General features: G+C 25.6%; 2 protein-coding genes across 7 annotated transcripts in view; one reads left to right on the plus strand and one right to left on the minus strand.

The window, feature by feature from the left end:
• Nucleotides 1-1505: 1505 nt before the first annotated feature.
• On the minus strand, nucleotides 1506-11731 carry LOC107170448 (helix-loop-helix protein 15-like). Of its 6 annotated transcripts, none has more exons than XM_015520569.2 (3): nucleotides 11611-11731; nucleotides 2505-2599; nucleotides 1506-2409 (listed from the first exon to the last, which is right to left on the minus strand). In XM_015520569.2, exons 2-3 carry the CDS (start codon nucleotides 2591-2593, stop codon nucleotides 2154-2156), a joined length of 345 nt encoding a protein of 114 aa, XP_015376055.1. In that variant the 5' UTR covers nucleotides 2594-2599; nucleotides 11611-11731; the 3' UTR covers nucleotides 1506-2153. The 6 variants fall into 6 exon arrangements, with proteins under 6 accessions (XP_015376055.1, XP_015376058.1, XP_015376056.1 ...); XM_015520572.2 differs by lacking the exon at nucleotides 11611-11731 and adding an exon at nucleotides 4867-5061; XM_015520570.2 differs by lacking the exon at nucleotides 11611-11731 and adding an exon at nucleotides 2779-2934.
• A 3109-nt stretch (nucleotides 11732-14840) lies between these two features.
• The window catches only part of LOC107170849 (uncharacterized), a 29865-nt gene continuing 26234 nt past the window's right edge, over nucleotides 14841-18471 (plus strand). The window contains exon 1 of the mRNA XM_089226566.1: nucleotides 14841-14968. The gene's annotated coding sequence lies outside the window, so the exon portion shown is untranslated. The remainder of the gene's footprint in view (nucleotides 14969-18471) is intronic.

The raw sequence follows: 18471 nt of genomic DNA on the forward strand, positions 1-18471 counted from the left end.
CAAAAACATATTACAACTAGAAAATTGCATTTATACAGTATATACTATATAGGAACTAAACTGTTTACCTTAATAAATATATAATATAAGCTATATAAGATAATTTTATAAAGGTAAAATAAATTAATGAGATTATAAAATATAATGTTAGAGGTATAGGCGCACTATATTATTATATAAGATATGGACTTATTAATTATTATATTGCTCCGATAAAGCTAATTTTATTTAAAACCTTGGCAAGGAGGAGAGTAGATGGTTTATAATCGATGTAGAGTCGAATGAAAATTTGGAAAATAATACAATCGTATACTTTTACAATGGATATACATATATTATATATTATATAATGTTGGTATACGTTTACGAACGCGTTTCGCAATACGTATAAGTTGTTACGTGCGAATAAATCGACTTATAATATGCAATAAGACATTACAGAATAATATGGATGATATTTTCAATCCACATGATATTATATGTTTGGTGTAATTATGCTCAAACAAATCGTACAAGTCAACTCGATACTAAAATTGTAAAAGTTAATAAAATAATCGCGGTGTATGTGAATAATATGATATGAAAAAATGTAAAATGAGTTATTATTACCACAGAATAGAATAATATATACATGTATATTTTTTTTAAATCATTTTTTAGGTTTTTAAGATCAAAAATATTCAAGTAAATAATACGACTTATTTGGTCTTTATTAAAACCGTAAACAATAAAAAATAAAATTATATATATAAATAATATGATTTAATTTTTTTACGGCTATTGGCTATTGAGATTTTATAATATGTGTTTATTATTACAAAATAGAATATATATATTGCCATCGTTTATTATTTAAACTCAATATAAATATAATAGTTATAATTAATACAATAATATTTATATAATAATATAATATAGAGCTTTTAAATGCATAATATATTATTTATTTAATTATACTTATACATACTATGTATATAATAATAGCAATGATTTGTAATTTCTATTTATATTTACATGGAATGAAAATTATAGTTAAGATTCATATTTAATTTATATATATATATATATATATTATATTTTTTATTATAAGTGGTTAGATAGGAAGATTTACTCTTGCATTTAAAAAAAAATGTTTGGTAATAATAAGTCATATATTCTTTTATGTCCATACCTATATTAATTGTTATTTTCATTAACAACGATATTAATTATATTGCACTTATTCAGCCTATACGTTTGATAAAAACATATTACGTTATTAGTTTTAAGTTTAGGCAATTATCGTATTATACTATAGAGTATAGGTTCCTATTATATGTGGATAGCGAAACTATCTTCAATTTATCATAACTTTATAACCATAGACAGGTTTGAACAGTTTCGCCAATTTGGCCAAGAGAAACGTTTTTAGTAGTTCCGTCATCCTTCAACCCTTATATAAAATCAGTGCCCCATTAAATAACAAAAATATTCTAAAGATTAGTTTTGAGTCAAAATAAATTCACTTGTCGCCTATGATAGCAATTTATTTATTTACAGGTTATAATATTATAATACAAGTACCTATACATATTACGCGTGTACTCTATATCTACATAAAAATTAATTATAATAATTTACATGTTTATATGGAAATAAATATTATATATTACAATAAAAATTCGATGATAATAGATTTGAATAATGAAACAAATATATTATAATATAAAAAAAAAAATAGTAAATAAATTGTATATTATTATCATAATCAATCGTGTTTATGACATTGTGACATAAAGATCCGAAGTCAACGATAACGTTTAAGCACTATCACATTTGTATATTATACAATAATTACGAATATAATATCTTAGACGAAGTAAGTAAAATACAAAAATTTCGGGAGAATAATTAATCTTGTCAAAATTAAACAGCGTAATATAATAATAAATGATAGTATGATATAATTTTATAAAATCTATAGAACCTACTCGTGTTGTAACCTTTTGAAGATAATAAGTTCATAACTATATGAAGTTAATATAATATAAGCTATAATGTTATAAATGTTAAAATCTATAATACTTTATATTCAATTCTTCTTGGAGGTTTATAGTACCTTTAATATTATGTACCTAAACCTTATTTTAGACGAGTATCCGATTATCAGCACTTTACGTTTCCAAAAATTGATTTAAATACATTATGTAACATATAGCGAGTCTTAATATTTCGATTTTTGACAATTTCTTGTCGGGTGGTATTGTGGGTAAAAGTTTTCGCAATTCGCCGAAAGCTACATTGAATGCCTCGACTCTGACTCGTTCGCGTGTAGCATGAGCCATTCTATATTTTTGGGTGGCCCGTCGTCTTCTCCGACGTTCTTCCCTAGTTAAAGTGGCCATTCCTGTCACAGTACTTTTTTCACGACTAAAAAACATCGTTTTTTATGATGGTTATTGATATTTTTTTTCAACGCTAATTTTTTATATTTTGTTTATAAGTCGTGCGTTTAAGGTACTCACCTTTTTTTTGCAAGTGAACCATGCCCGTCCACGGAGTCTGGAAGCGTCGAATCCGCCATTGAGTACATACCACAAGGTAAAAAATCCATCTAAACCTACAAATAACAATACAATGTAATTAATTCAAATTATAAATTACGTTGTTATTATTAATTTAAATAACCAAAAAATAAATTATATGTAATCGTGGACAAAATAATATACATTATTCTATATTATTTTATATTTGTCTCTAATATATACATTATTAATATAATAATATAATATAATATACTGCAATTCGAATGGGCGAAAAAACTATGTGTACTCATGAATACGCGTTTTACATTTAAATAATATGTTATTATATGTACTATCACTGCTATTTTCGATTGCTTAAAATGTAACTAGAAGTAAAGTAAACGGTTAATCTGAATATATTTTGTACGTCAGAAGAATAATTAAATGTATGATTATTGTAACCAGACAAATTATTTAAATCTAATATAATCAATAATGATTGCTTCTCGAATAATAATGAGTTATAATCTATTTATATTTGAAATTTACTTATAATTATTGGTTAGTTTTTCAAATGCATTATAAAAGAAGATAATTGACGTTGTGTATGAATAACAATATTGTACATATATCTACAATGCGCAGAAGTTTAATTCATATAATAATCGAATAATACTGCTTAATTGTATAGATAATATATTATTATTACACATGCTAGCTATAGGTAATAGGTATATTATGTATAGGTATAGTAAACAATTTAAAATTTTATCTTTATGGAAAATCTGGATTTAATTAATAGTAATCTATACTGGCTATACTAGGTAGGTAGTAGTTATATTCTGGGTTATGTCTTATGTATGAATTACTTTTTTAAGAGGACGCCACACCCGCATGTGTTGTCTTCGTCGTACAAGTGCGTAGCATAGCAAATTTTACGCTCAGCAGATCACGTTTATCTCCGTTATTTTAAAATTTAGAGTGAATTGACCTATTATAAAAATTAAAGGGAAGATTATTACCAAGTGCATCTCATAGGTTTTTTATTATATTTTAATTTTAAAGCGAGTAATGAGTATTTTAAAATTGTAAATAATTTTTATATCTAAAAATACTCATAACTCAGCTTAAAATTAAAATATAATAAAAAGCCTATGAGATGCACTCGGTAATAATCTTGCCTTTAATTTTTATAATGGGTCAATTCACTCTAAATTTTAAAATAACGGAGATAAACGTGATCTGCTGAGCGTAAAATTTGTTATGCTACGCACTTGTATGACGAAGACAACACATGCGGGTGTGGCGTCCTCTTAAGGTTAGAAATTTATTTATGGATGTAATTTACATAAATTATACGTATTATAAATAAATAGTATATAATTAATAATTAATATAAAGTCTGATAAAAGTTGAATGGATCATGGGTATCTTCGATTTTTCATACAGATAGTTATTTAAAAGTATCCAAAAATTAAATTATTATAATTATAATTTACTAAAATAATCGAAAAAAAATTCACCAACATCAATTCAACCTTACAGTTATAAATAACATTTACTAAAACTACTGAAAAAAATGATCCATTAAAAATATAATCAAATGTTTTGAAAATATTTAACTCTGTTATTAATCTCGAATGACTACAATTTATTAAGATTATGTACACCTATAATTTAAAATAGATATAAATATATTAAATATCAATACAATAAAATTATTGATTTATTATTGGTGGTAAAATGAATACGATTTTAATTTCTATAGAAAAAACTATTTTGTACAATTAATCATAGTCCCAGAGTAATTTTTTTGTTTATTCTTATCTTTAAAAATGTTTAAATAAATTTTAAGTTATTGTTACATTATAGACTGATACACATACCTAACTATATTTTATAGCGTAAGGTATTCACAAATTCGATAAACCTATTATATATTTTTTTTTACGTTTTATCATAAAATTGTTAATACAGCCAATACAGGCAAAAATTGTTTTTAAACAAACAAACATATTATATTATAATAGAATCGCGTGTTCTGAAATCTGCACCCCTTTGCTCCCTTCAGAATCTAAAATGTATTTTAAAGTTAGGTGATCTAAATGCATAACCCGAAATAATATTTATTGTTTTTGGATATGTATAAGAGAAACAAACAAAAATATTACATATTTTATGTGTGTGTGCGTTATGTGCGCTATCGATTTCCGAGTTTTTTCATATTATAACTTCTGTGAATAATTTAACACACTTCTCTAGAACGTGATGATGATTCCGATTATAACACAACAGATACTAATGTTATATTGATGACGTGTGTGTGTCTACAAGGAGGAGGTTTCACAATATAGATACATACTTTTTTACTTCAGATATTGGCGACGACACGTCGACACGTTTTCGGCGTTCCGCCAACTCCCCCGGGAAGACAACCACCGGCCGGACACGTGCCAAACAATAACAACTACTGTTCTTATTGGATAATAAAATATGTATAACGTGCTTGTTGGGATGACTTGATTCTGCGTTATAGCCGCTAACCGAGAGCAATACCAATAACAATAACCCAATAGTCACATAATAATATAATATATAATACTATTAGTATGCATGTACCAACACTACCAACAATAATTTATAATTTACATATTATATACTCGTATTACATTATAAAATTTCTATTATTTTTATTTTTTAGTTTCAGCGAAAAATCTGCTAGCCAAACCTTTAGGCGTATACATATTAATAATAATGATAATACATTTATGTAAATACTATATTTTATAATCAATGGTACGTATCACTGTAGTCTGTATTAGGTACATCAGTGAAGATGCAACTTAATCTTGAATATTCTTAATGTACAAGACAAGTATTAATAAATTGATTATTGATTTGAGATACTATATTTGAGTTATATCGTAAATCGCGATATTTATATTCTATAAAATTATCATGATTCGTGACCATTGACCAATTCAGCCTGGAACGATTATGTGACGTATAATACGGTATACCTATACAGACTACAGTGAATTGATTTTTTAAACAAACTTTTGTTATTCCTTGCAACGAATAAACTATTTTCGTTAACTTATAGAACAAAAAAAATGCGCCTATATATTCGGAATTCTATTCTAATATAACGCGATGCTTGAAGATGAAAGAAAAAAATTAGTACAATTTCATCCAAATATGTATTAATGTTGTTGCTTTTTTCAATAAAATCAAATTCAAAATTAAAATGGTAGATAACTATTATTTATATCATTACAATAGGTATAACGAAGTATAAAAATAATATATATTCAATATCCATTGTAAATCTTTTATCTGCAATGGTTAAATTATATTTGCAATATTGATCGAATTAGGATTGAGATTTAAGGCTCTAAGTTTCTTAAGGAACAAGTGAGGACTTTTTGAATACATTATATTTATTTATCATCATAGGCGGAAATCTGGGGGGGGGCTATAGGGGACTAAGCCCCCTCAGAATTTTAAAGTACAGTTCTTAGCCCCCCTGGCCCTCACAATTTTAATGTGACTTAATATATAAAAATATATAATAATTAGTTTAATTAAAAAATGCATATTTAATATCTGAATCACAAAATAAATTATAAAAAAATATTCTATGATAATAATTAAATTTAATTCCTAAAATTTTACTTATTGTCATAACTTTGAACGATCGTAATTAATGTAATATTAATAATAAACAATTACACCTGCATTGGTTGTTTATCAGCAGTCGTTCGCGTCGCGTCGTCCCTCTTTCGTATAAACGGTTAGGTAATAATATGCTAGTTTTAACTTTTATCATGCAGGTTTTTACCATTGAACTATATAATATAATTAATATATATTATTATTATATAGTTAAATGGTTTTCACAAACAATATCACCACAATCGATAATATCGGATCCGGCCCGCCAAGCTAATTAATGTTTTGAAAATAATACATTATTTTTAATTTATTTTTTATTGAATTGATTAATAAAGTAAAATTAATTTATAATATTTTCTTTTGGTAGGTATTATTCATAACAACTTATAAAAAACAAGCAGTTCCAAACGTCTCACTAAGTAACTTACTCGTATCATAATAAAACAAATTTTGAATTATAAAATAAAAAGATTATATAAATAAACATACATCTTTTTAAATAAATCTCATCTATTCTTATTTATTTCTAAATTTCATAACCTATCCTAGATTCCTAGATAGACAAAATTTTTTTTTTTTTTTTTTTAGACAACACATTTCTAAAAATGTTGGCCCGCGATGCCAAAGCGTATATCAAATTTGGCCCGCCGTAAAAAAAGGTTGGAGACCCCTGTACTAGTAAATTCAATTTATGCCATATACTTGGCTTCTTTGTTTTAACATCTTATATTAAATTGGTTATAACTTATAATTCAATTAATTTAATAACTTAATAATAAAATAAATTTAATGCTATTTTTGTTTAGAATAAAATGTTCTAAGTACCTATGGCATATTATTGTTTTTGTACTTTCTTAAGGTTAAATTGTTTAGTATGTCAAACTTTGTAAATTGTCTTGTTGAAATAAATAATTGTGAGCGACTCTAATACTATAGTGCCTATATAGATACAATGAGAAAAACAAAACGATAACTCTTCAATTTATCCATGAATTTGAAAAACCTGTATAAAAGTTTTAAATTTCTTAATTATGTTTAGTAACCGTATTTCATATTGTAATTTAATCTTAGTCTTAGAACAACATTTTAGCTGTTGAGCGAAGCAATCTGATTTTTTTTAGTTCAGTTATATCTTTTTTAGATAGGTAGTAGGTTCTAATTTTTTCCCCTTCTATTAAAAACGCGAAAACGCCACTGACTTACTTGGATATTAATCCACAAATTTAAAAACAATATCATAATATTGTATTATCAAATCTTATGTGGATGAAAAAGATTTGAGCAATTTTAAACAGAAAAATTGTACTCTTCATTATTATTATTCATTTTAGATTTCCTGATCTATGCCTGTCAAAAATAAATATCTATGGACATATGGTAATATTCAATATTTTAATTTACTTAATGACAAAGGAAAAACCCCCTCCCCCCATGTGAAGTTTGCGGTGTTCAACTATAAAACACATAATAACTGAATGCCTCAAATACGTACGAACAATATCCACAAACCATCCGGCTAGATAGTATCATGGACGTTGTTCTGAGACCCAATACCGAGGAAAATCGGAAGATGATGCAATTTTTAAAAGCAAAAGGCCTTTACAATCTAATTTAAAAATATGTAACCTATCTGTAAATAGTATATCGTATATGTATACAATGTAACCTTTTTTTTTCTACCTTTAATTTTGAACTCTAAAAATAGTATATATATTGATAAAAACTGTAAATACCTACCGGCTGCCATACTCTTAAATTGTAACTAATGGTCATAGCTGCTGAATTTTTATTTGTCCCTGAGGAAGTTTGGAGAAAACCCCCTACCCATATAGGTAGCTAGATTTGAAAGGCGGTGTTGTGCATCGACTGTATGGTTTCAATTATTATAATATGTAACTACTGACATCTGAACTGTATGGTTAGGTGTATAGAAACTAAAATCGACGTTTTTTTTTTAATTGTAAATTATACTAATTATAGGTATAACTTGATTACAATTGCAACTAGTACTGTCTTGTGAAAATGCTAAAAATATTAATTAAAAAACACATTCCAACATAAAATTAAATATGAATTAACATCGATCTTCATCAATTTTTTTCAGGCAAATATATTTATATACGTGAAAAGTAGAAGTAGTGATCTGCTGTAGGTACATTACGTGTTGAGTATACCTATAGTCATTAGGTAGGTAACTTTAATGTTAGTATTAAGTACTTAATTAGTTAAATTAAAATTAATTGATACCTATATTGTTTCATACGTTGCCAAAACCAGATGTCAAGATGTCAGGTTGTATATTACTAAGTACATTTTCATGATTTTTTTTTAAATTTATTGTTGAATATTATTATTATACTAAGACATTTGAAATTTTTCTTATTTTTATTTCTTTAATGGTTGATGAAAAATATTTTACTCGGTCAAAAAATGTAATTCAATGTTCCTCATAAGTAGGGTTCGGATTTTATAGCATCAAAAATCCTAAAATATGTGCTATAATATGACCAAAAAAAACCGTAAAAAATGCTCTATAAATATTCCCTAAAAAATCAAAAATAGTAACAAATAAAAATAAATACATATCAAAATTTTATTCAATTTATCATTTATATCTTTATTAAATCATATATTTATAAAAAAAAACTAAAATCTCCGTATTCAGTTTAAAAAAATTTGTATGTACTGATTAACTATTGATACCTTGAATGATGACATCGTTTGTACGCAACTATTCAAAATTATCTGAGTAAATAAGAATACAATTTCAATTTTTATTGATTCGCATTACTGATTACCATTTATCATGAGATTTATGAAAAATATAAAATAAAGCGTTGAATTAAGAATATTAGCAAAACATGGCACCAAAACTTTAAAAGTAGCACTAAAATTCTAAAATTCTTCAAATATGCAAAAAATAGCAAAATAAAATTTCATATTTAGAGTACGTGGTGCATTAAACAAATTTACAGCCCACTCTGCTATTTTTATCTCTATCCTATAATAAGTAGCAAATGCTATAAAATTCGAACCTTGCTTATAAGTTTAATTATTATCGGAATTAAAAAAGTTAAGCGTCAATCCACAATCAAAATTCAAAACTAAAAGTAGTCGAAGATGGACTAACTTATTTTAGTTAGTCTCAGGGTAGCCTTATCTTAATAATAATATTTGAATGTTTAGAAATGTTTGTATTAGTTTTAAAAGTACCTACTCAAAATACTGACTAAATCAAATTTGGTATCAAAAATCTCCATCAAAGTTTATGATCACAGAATTTTTTCTACTTTTAGACAGATAAAAAAAACAAACAAAACGCACATCATTCATTGTAAAATCAATACATTTATCTTTTCACTCAAAATTTAAAAGCTTTTGGTTTTATATCTTGAAGCATCAATCAATTCAAGTATTTTCAATGCTACTCTAGAATTTTTAAGATCATTTTAGTAGGTAGTTCACTGGTTAACAGGGCCGGATTTAGAACAAGTGCCGCCCTAGGCCCTTTTAAATATGCCGCCTCTACCCCAAGAAAAAAAATTGTAATTATTACAAATAAATTTATTTCATTTTAAAGAAATTAGGTCAATAGTCATTATAAACAAAACAAATAATAATTATAAATCCTAATTAGGCATTATCAGTATACATTTTGAATCTTAATCTTAAAATAATCTTAATAATCTTTAATCTTATACCTAGTAATACTTAATAGTTAAACTTATACCTAATCATAACCTATGTTATCTATAACATTTTACGACGAACTTTTTTAGACGCGAAATCGTCGATTATATCATCATAATTTATACTTCGAAGCATCTCAGATTCTATGTGTAGTATTGATGTCGCGTTTAATCTATCTGACTCCAAAGTTGAACGAAGATGCGATTTTACTCTTTTCAATGCTGAAAACGACCGCTCTGCTGTGCAATTTGTTGCAAACGTGCACAAATACATACGTAACGCTGTTGTGACGTTCGGATAAATATCTATTAAATCATTTGTGGCTCGCTTTTTATACTCTGAACCACTAAAACGTTTACGACCGTCACTCATAGTGAAAAAATGCTAAATACTGTAAATTATTAATTATTATTTATTAAATATATTATGTTGTAATATGCACTCCCGACAATGACGAACAATAAACTGAAATGAATTGTGGTCGTGTGCGATGTGGATACACAAACACAATATCTTTAGCCAATTTCTATATATATTATATTTTTATCGTAATTACTTTTAGGAACAACTTATATTATTATATACCTAGGTAGGTATCTTATCTTTATAACTCACATTACGAGAAAATTGATTTCGGGTTAGTGACATTTTCAGTTTCATGCGCCCGTATATTTTACATACAGATATCTAAAAAAAAATCATATAAATATTTCATGCATTCATATGATTCTTTTTTTATTTCTTACAAAATTTGCCGCCCCAAAAAATTTGCCGGCCTAGGCGTAAATACGGCCCTGCTGGTTAATTTAATTATTATAAATTATAATCAAAATAGTCACTATTTGATAAGTTTTAAAGTCGTCTGAAACAATTTTTATATCTTAGTTACTTAAAATAATTATGTGATTTTAATTTATAACTAGCTTTTTTAATAATACAACAATTATGCTCTGAAGGTTTTTTAAATTTTCAAACTTTCTTGAAGTGTTACCGAGAACAAAAAAAATAAAAATAAATTCTTAACAATGTATTGACAAAATATTGAATTACAGATGAGAGATTCAAATAATTGATAATACTAAAAATTTATATCATCTTATAGTTTAATATTAAAAACTATAATTAATTAGATAGAGATAAAATATGTAAATAAAATACTATTATTAACTGTCAACTAGATCTATTACTCAATAAATATTGCACAGAACATTTTTAGAATTATACACTTGTAATTTTATATTCTAGATTGGGGTGGTTTTTGCATATAGTTGGCAAAGCAATTTACACATTTACATAAACAATGGCGCTCACCGAAAAAAATAAAAATGTTTTTCTATTTTATGACAAACAAAATTTTGTCAGTTATCACAATACAGATAAATAATTATTAATATCATTTACTATTATTGGTCAGCATTTCAGATTTCTAAGGGGAGCTAAAAAAAGAGATTATTTTTAAAGAACCGCGATTTGGACACCCCTGTTTTAGATAATTGTATCTTGTACAAAAAGGTAGGTAACCAATGCAACTAACTGATATAGGTACCGTAAAATATAATTTAACTATAATGCGCATACTGTTTAATAGTTTACAGTGTACCTATACAACTCATGATGGGATATAATATTCGTATACACCTACGTGTTTAATGATATGTAATTTAGTCTAATATAATATTATGATAAGATTTATTGAAATGACCAGCACGTAAATCAGTATGTAATTGTATTTCAAACTTACCTTCAGTATCCAACAAGACTAGAAGAAAATCTGGAACCACCGACAGCTGTGATAAACCGAACTATCAAAGGCAAATATCAGAATGCACACGAAAATCTCCTTTGCTCAGCATCCGGAGATGCGGAACTATGACTAGCCAATCAGAACAGATACGCCCTTTGGAAATCATTACAGTCCCCTTCGCATGGGCGGAGTTTAGGTTATCCCTTTTATTATGTAAATTTTGTTGCGGACAGGGTTTTTCTATAAAATAAATTCAAAATACCTAATATAGACTTTAATCATTATTATTATTGAAATATGTTCAAAATTGTTTTTATTTTAATTTTCGATTTCTTGTGAAGGGGTTTTTATAGTGAAAATAAAAGCAAACCGTTAACTTAATATATAAATAATTGTTCCGTGTTGGTGTGATCTATAATATTGGTAATACCTATATAATATAGTATATATATATAATAATATAATACCTATATAAGGACATGACATTTCAATAATAATTATTAATTTAATTTCAATTAAAAAATTCCTCTTTATGCTCAAATTCAATTTTTGTTGTGATGGTGGGGGGAGGTGGCTCTAAAAATGTTTACCAAAACAGAACTGTTGCACGCTGGGGTGATGAACGGTGAATCCATCTTCTAGATTACTTTTAACAATTTTTACTTCCTACACACGAATTTTATGACAAATTTTTTTGACACATTATTGCTTAAGTCTGCCCTGCAATGCTTCTCCTACACTAGTAATCTACACCCAGCACACAACCCTAAAACAAAATTAATCACAGTAACATATATTATTATAGAAACGATAAGATAATAATGATAATTTAAATAAAAATTAAAATAATAGCTAAAGGATAACACCTCTTATTAAGATGGTTAATATTATAAAGATAGAGGATAATCAGTGCAGCACACTATATTTGGTCTTCCCCTCTCAAACTCATGCGTAACATAGGTATAGTAAACACAAACTGCAGTGTTCGTACAGCATCGACTTTTTCACGATATTTAAATTTTTCTAATAATATAATGAATATTTTTAAATTATATTATTTAAAGCATTCATATAATTATTTTATATTAAAAAAGAGTCAAATTACAAACACAGATAATACTGATAATACATAATTAACTTTGTAAGTTTGATAATAGTTTAACTAACTTTAATATAAAAGTTATAATCACGAAATTGGTTCTTCTGAACATAAATTGTCTACAGGTAGTAGAATGTGTTTCAGCGAAAGAGAACAACATAATTAATAACTATATGGTTCACTGAAATTTTCTTAATCAATCATATACATTTTTAATGACATATTATATAAATAATCAACGGTTAACCTCGATGTTTTTAGTTTACAGCGGTAACAGTGGTCAGTGGTAACACTATAGGTGTAATGTTGCAGTTGGTTATAGGTTTTAGTAATATTGACAAACAAAGAGATATTTTTTAAAAATCCATGTTATAAATTATATGTAAAAAATTATTATGCGAAGATATATATGATTTTATTTTTGGTAAAACCTCGAAGTGGAAATACATTGTTTTTAATGGACTATGCCAGCCCTGCCACCAAATATTGCACTAACCTACAAATATGAAATGGATATTGTTTGATTAACAATATTTATATACAAATACTCATTCACTCAAATCATTCTGACTCGCATTGATAAAATGAAGGAAATGTTGACAAAATGACCAAAGCGGCAAAGCTATACTGAATAATAGTAATGGAATAACATAAAATATTCTGGAATATATAGTATTTCACACGCTTTCAAAATCTTGTTTCCTGTACATTCAACCGAACTTCATCACGCTCAATTTCTTCCAGGGGCTTTGGGGATCATGCAAAAAGGTGGGGGGGGGGGTGGAGTTGCAAGATGTACATTTGTACCCACTTTTTTTAAAACGCCTTCTTTGGCCTGCCAACAATAAAAACATGCACCGACACTTCTAATTGTTTTATACTATATATATTTTATATTTTTTCAGTACCTATCTAAAAAAAAAATTATACTAATGTGTTTTATTTTATTATTTATATAATTGTTTGTCGTGCCATTATGAGCAAATGTGTACATACAATAAATTACAGGTTTTATTAAGCTATAGCTATATTATATATTTTGAGTGCCGAGACAAAAATGTATAGGTTAAGTTCGGTTAGATATTTTATTATTAATACTAACTGTAAATTTATTTACCAAGTATAAAGTATAAATACCACATTAGGTACATTAAAAGTACAAACGGTTTGACAAAAATAGTAACAATTGAGATATTTACATCATAATATATATTATGTGACATTATATTAAATGATTTATACAAATATTTTACAATTTTTCCAAAAGTCTTCCAATGCCTTTTTTGTAGGTAAAACAAATTTTTGTTTCCATATAATACTTAACTGAAAATTTACAACTGCATCTAAAACTCATCTAAGTTCAACTATTATTCAAACAATTTTAAGTTTACTTTTTCAAATGAAAAGGTGTTTCGATAAATAATACAATTTAAAATAAATAATTTTTCACGAGCCACAGATTTGTCATTCTTGAATAGACAGAAAATGATGCCATATCGAAATATTAAAATAGCTTAAAATAATCTAACCTAACCTAATCCAATAATATTTAAGTAATTTATAATTGGTGGCTAATGAGTTAACATACCCAATGCTCATTAATACAATAGGTAAGTACATACATAATTTTTTTAAACTAAATAATATAATATGATATACATTTATTTAGTGGGATGATTATTTTTCGAAATTGTTTATAAAACTTCAAAATAAAATATTCGTCACCAAATTATAATAATAATAATAGAAATTTAGAGGTGTACACAATTTATTCAAGCATAATATATAATTCATATTAATTCACCATGCGTATTGCGTATATTATTTGTATACATATAATATGAGAGATGTATGAAGGAATAAAAGTCAGTATTATATATTTTTATTTATTTGATACAATAATTAATAAACTCTCAGAAATAAATAATATTAATTTTTATCATAATTTTATGATAAATGCCGAATCTGCTTTGAACGCGTTTATCATAAAATTACTTTGACGTCAATACATAAGAATACACAATCATATAAAAGTATACAATTCTATATATTATATAATGTCTTTAAAATATCACTCAGAAAAAACATTTTTATTACATTGATTTCTTGATATTCGAGTTTTCTTCAATTAATTACGAATTTCATTAAAACCACTAGTTTATACTCAATTACATAAGAATTATTTCAAATTAATGAAAAAAAAAAGAAATTGAATCAACTGAATTGCATCAAATTGATAAATAAATATTATTTAAAGTAAGTAAACGAAAGTACTTAGATTTAGGATAAAATGTTTGTATATGATGGACTTAAATTAATCTCTAATTTCGTTGATATTATTAAATAATTAATACTTTAAAATTATGAAATAATAGTTTCATTTTAATGTTTTGGGGTTATTAATACAACGGGAATTATAATATATACAAATAGTTTATTATATTTATATTTATTTATATATTTATTTAATATTACCACGATATATACTTAAATTAAATACAAGTGGCTGCTTAATTTATTAACTAAAACTATAATTATTTCAAGTCACGATTCAAGGTCTTTAATCGTGTTTCAAGATAAATATCCTTAACAACAATGAAAAAAGCGGGTAAGTGGATGTCGCTGTACTGTACATTAGGTGGTGGGGTGGACCTCTGACTAGGGTAGACTATAATGACGCTTCAAATTTTCTCTATAGCTATTTGAAGCAAAACTTATGGAAAACTTGGTGTTAAATTTTATAACCTTAGATAAAAATACAAACAATATTATGAATTTTGAACTACAAAATAATTCGCAAATATTCATGGTTTTGACGAATTTTGGTCAATATTTGAAATTCAAATGCTAATAAAAATTTAATTTGCATTTCCGGTGGATATTTTTTTTGTGATAAAGATTGAAAAACTTGTAAGGAATCTTATATTAAATTTATAAATCTTAGTTTAAAAAAGAAAATTTTTTATGAATTTCTAGCTTAAAATAATTTGTGAATTTTTGTGATTTTTACGTATTTTGTCAACATTCAAACTTTGAATGCTTATAAAAAAAAATTGTAACTATAAATTTCTTTTATTTTTCAACAGCTATTGTGATAATATGTTAAGAGCCTTGTATTAAATTTTCAAGATTTTCTACCTAAAAAATAAATTTTTATCGATTTTAATTTTAAAAAAAAACTAATAATGATTGAAAATTGCATATACCTATGGGCTCATAATAGTTCAACTTAAGACAATTTTTTTTAAAACTTTCATGGTGGATAGAATATCCGTACTTATATAAACATTCGGTGAAAATTTCATGTATCAATAGTCATTCGTTTTAACGTTACATCAAAAATCAAAATCGATTTTGTCGAAAACTCATTGTACGTAAAATTTCCTGTTTTTCCGTTAATTTTTAGTTTGTTAATCCCGATTATTTAGAAAAATATTAAGAGTTTTTTACTTTTGATCCCCCAAAGTATCAACTAGATTCACTTTCTGATTTAACAAGTTACTGAAGTTAAAAGTCGAAGCATTTTTACTGCCCCATAACGTAATGACAAACACACAAAAAAAAGAATATTCATGGTTTTGACGAATTTTTGTCAATATTTGAACTTCAAATGCTAATAAAAAAAAATTGTGCCTATGTATTCTTATAATTTTTTATTCACTATAAGAATAACTTATGAGGAACTTTGTATTAAATTTTCAAGTATTTTGATTTGACCAAAAACTTTTATCGACACTTCAAAAAAATTTTTCAGAAAAATTGAAAATTTCAGTTGTCTATAAATATCTCAAAAAAGTCAAAATCTTTTGAAAATTAAATCATGTAAAGAAAATTCCAATCTAAATAACTGATAAAATTTTCAAGTATCTACGACTTATACTTTTTGAATAATAACAAATATTTAAAATCGTTTCAGGATAAATCGTTATCGTTACGCTATTTCGAAAAAATTTAAAATTCAAACGCACTTAAAATTTTTCCTATAATGATGCTTCGAGTTTTCTCTATAGCTACTTAAAGAAAGCTTATGGCAAACTTAGTGTTGTATTTTTAATCCTTAGTTATAAACACAAAACATTTTATGATTTTTCAACTTCAAAATTAAATGCAAGTTTTCGCGTTTTTGACAGTTTTCGTAAAAATTTGAACTATAAACGCTTATAAAAAAAAATTGTGACTAACGATTTTAAATTTTTTTTAGCTACATTAAGAAAAACGCATAAGGAACCTTGTATAAAATTTTCAAGTTTTTTTGGTCATCCAACATTTTTTTACCAACACTTCAAAAAAAGTTCTCATAAAAATCGAAAATTTCAGTGATCTATAAATAATTTTAAAAAAGTCAAAAAATTTTGAAAATTTCAAGTATTTCCAGTGATTAGTTTTTGAATTACAACCATATAAAAAAATGTTGGTCGAAAACTGGTTTTGCGTAAAAATCCCCGTTTTTCTGTCACTTTTTTTTTCGTTTTTTTCGTTTTTTTTGGAAACTGTTGGAAAATGTTTACTTTTGAGTTGTATAATAAACCAAGGATATTCACTTTTCCATCGGAAACCACCAACAAAGTTGAAATTGAAGCATTATTTCGACTTAGTTGTGTTGTACACAGACTCAAAAAAAAACACACACACATCATTGTAAAATCAATACATTCATCACTCCGTTCAGAATCTAAAATATAATACTATTATACATATTCATTAAAATATTTATAGTTATTTTTTTGTGTTATAAATATTTCATAAATTATATACAATGGCAATATATGAATTTTTAGAGTAAAACTATACTTTCATAGTAGGTGTAGTATATTGATATAATTAATAGACATTAAATCTAACCTCTGATAATAATCTACTAACACTATATCACTAGGGGCTAAACGATACCACACTTGCAAACAAACATGTGATATATTACATTGGATTTGGTTGGATTGAGTCTCGCTTCATTTTTTCAACCATTAATACATGAACTTTTATTGGAGCATTACGAAAGAATGCCTTGAAACTCCTAATTTTGTACAGTTTAACAGATTATGGTTTTGTTCTATGGAAGTAAAGAAAAATTCCCAATATTATAAACAGCAAACTAGAATACGTACCATTAATAAACTATTTTTAGTATATAATTCTTAATATATGAAATATTAAATCTCATAAACAATTTCAAACATTTACTAAAAATCGTACGTATAGTGCACAATGATGTTCCTTATACAAATAAAATATGATTGCACTGAAGATAACACTTGTTAAACTAAAAATAATCCAAGTACCTATTTGAGAATATTGTTTAGTAATAAAACATTTTCGGAAAATAAGTTTTTATTTTAGTCCATAATATTTGAAGATTTTTTGAAATCAAAATTAAATGATTAACCTTCTGAATACATGAATCTAAAATAAAAACCAATTCATACATATACATTATAAAATCCATTTAATGAATATACAGTAGTAGTAAAAATTTAAAAAAAAATGGTAAGTAAAAGTAATATAAGCTTTAATATAATAGATATATTGTAGGTAGGTAATATAAATTATATTGCCTAGAAAATTGCAATATCGAATTATTACTACGTTATATTCTAAAATATACTTATTGCTCTTTGAACCATGGTAAATATTAATGAAATAATGAAAAAATATTTTATTTTTTTTTTTTTTAACATGGATGATATAAAAATACGACACAACAGTTAAATGCACGATAGTTGTAAGTAAGTTGATAATTTTAAAGAGGTGCAGTATGTAAT

Source organism: Diuraphis noxia, unplaced genomic scaffold (genome assembly GCF_037042655.1).
Source record: "Diuraphis noxia isolate RWA-SAM2 unplaced genomic scaffold, SU_Dnox_SAM2 contig0004, whole genome shotgun sequence".
NCBI lineage: Eukaryota > Metazoa > Arthropoda > Insecta > Hemiptera > Aphididae > Diuraphis > Diuraphis noxia.

Coding starts and splice junctions, on each gene's coding strand:
- LOC107170448 (XM_015520569.2), bottom strand. CDS start 2,593: ATGGATTTTTTACCTTGTGGTATGTACTCAATGGCGGATTCGACGCTT. Junction 2,410..2,504: donor GGTTCACTTGCAAAAAAAAG/GTGAGTACCTTA, acceptor GATGTTTTTTAG/TCGTGAAAAAAGTACTGTGA.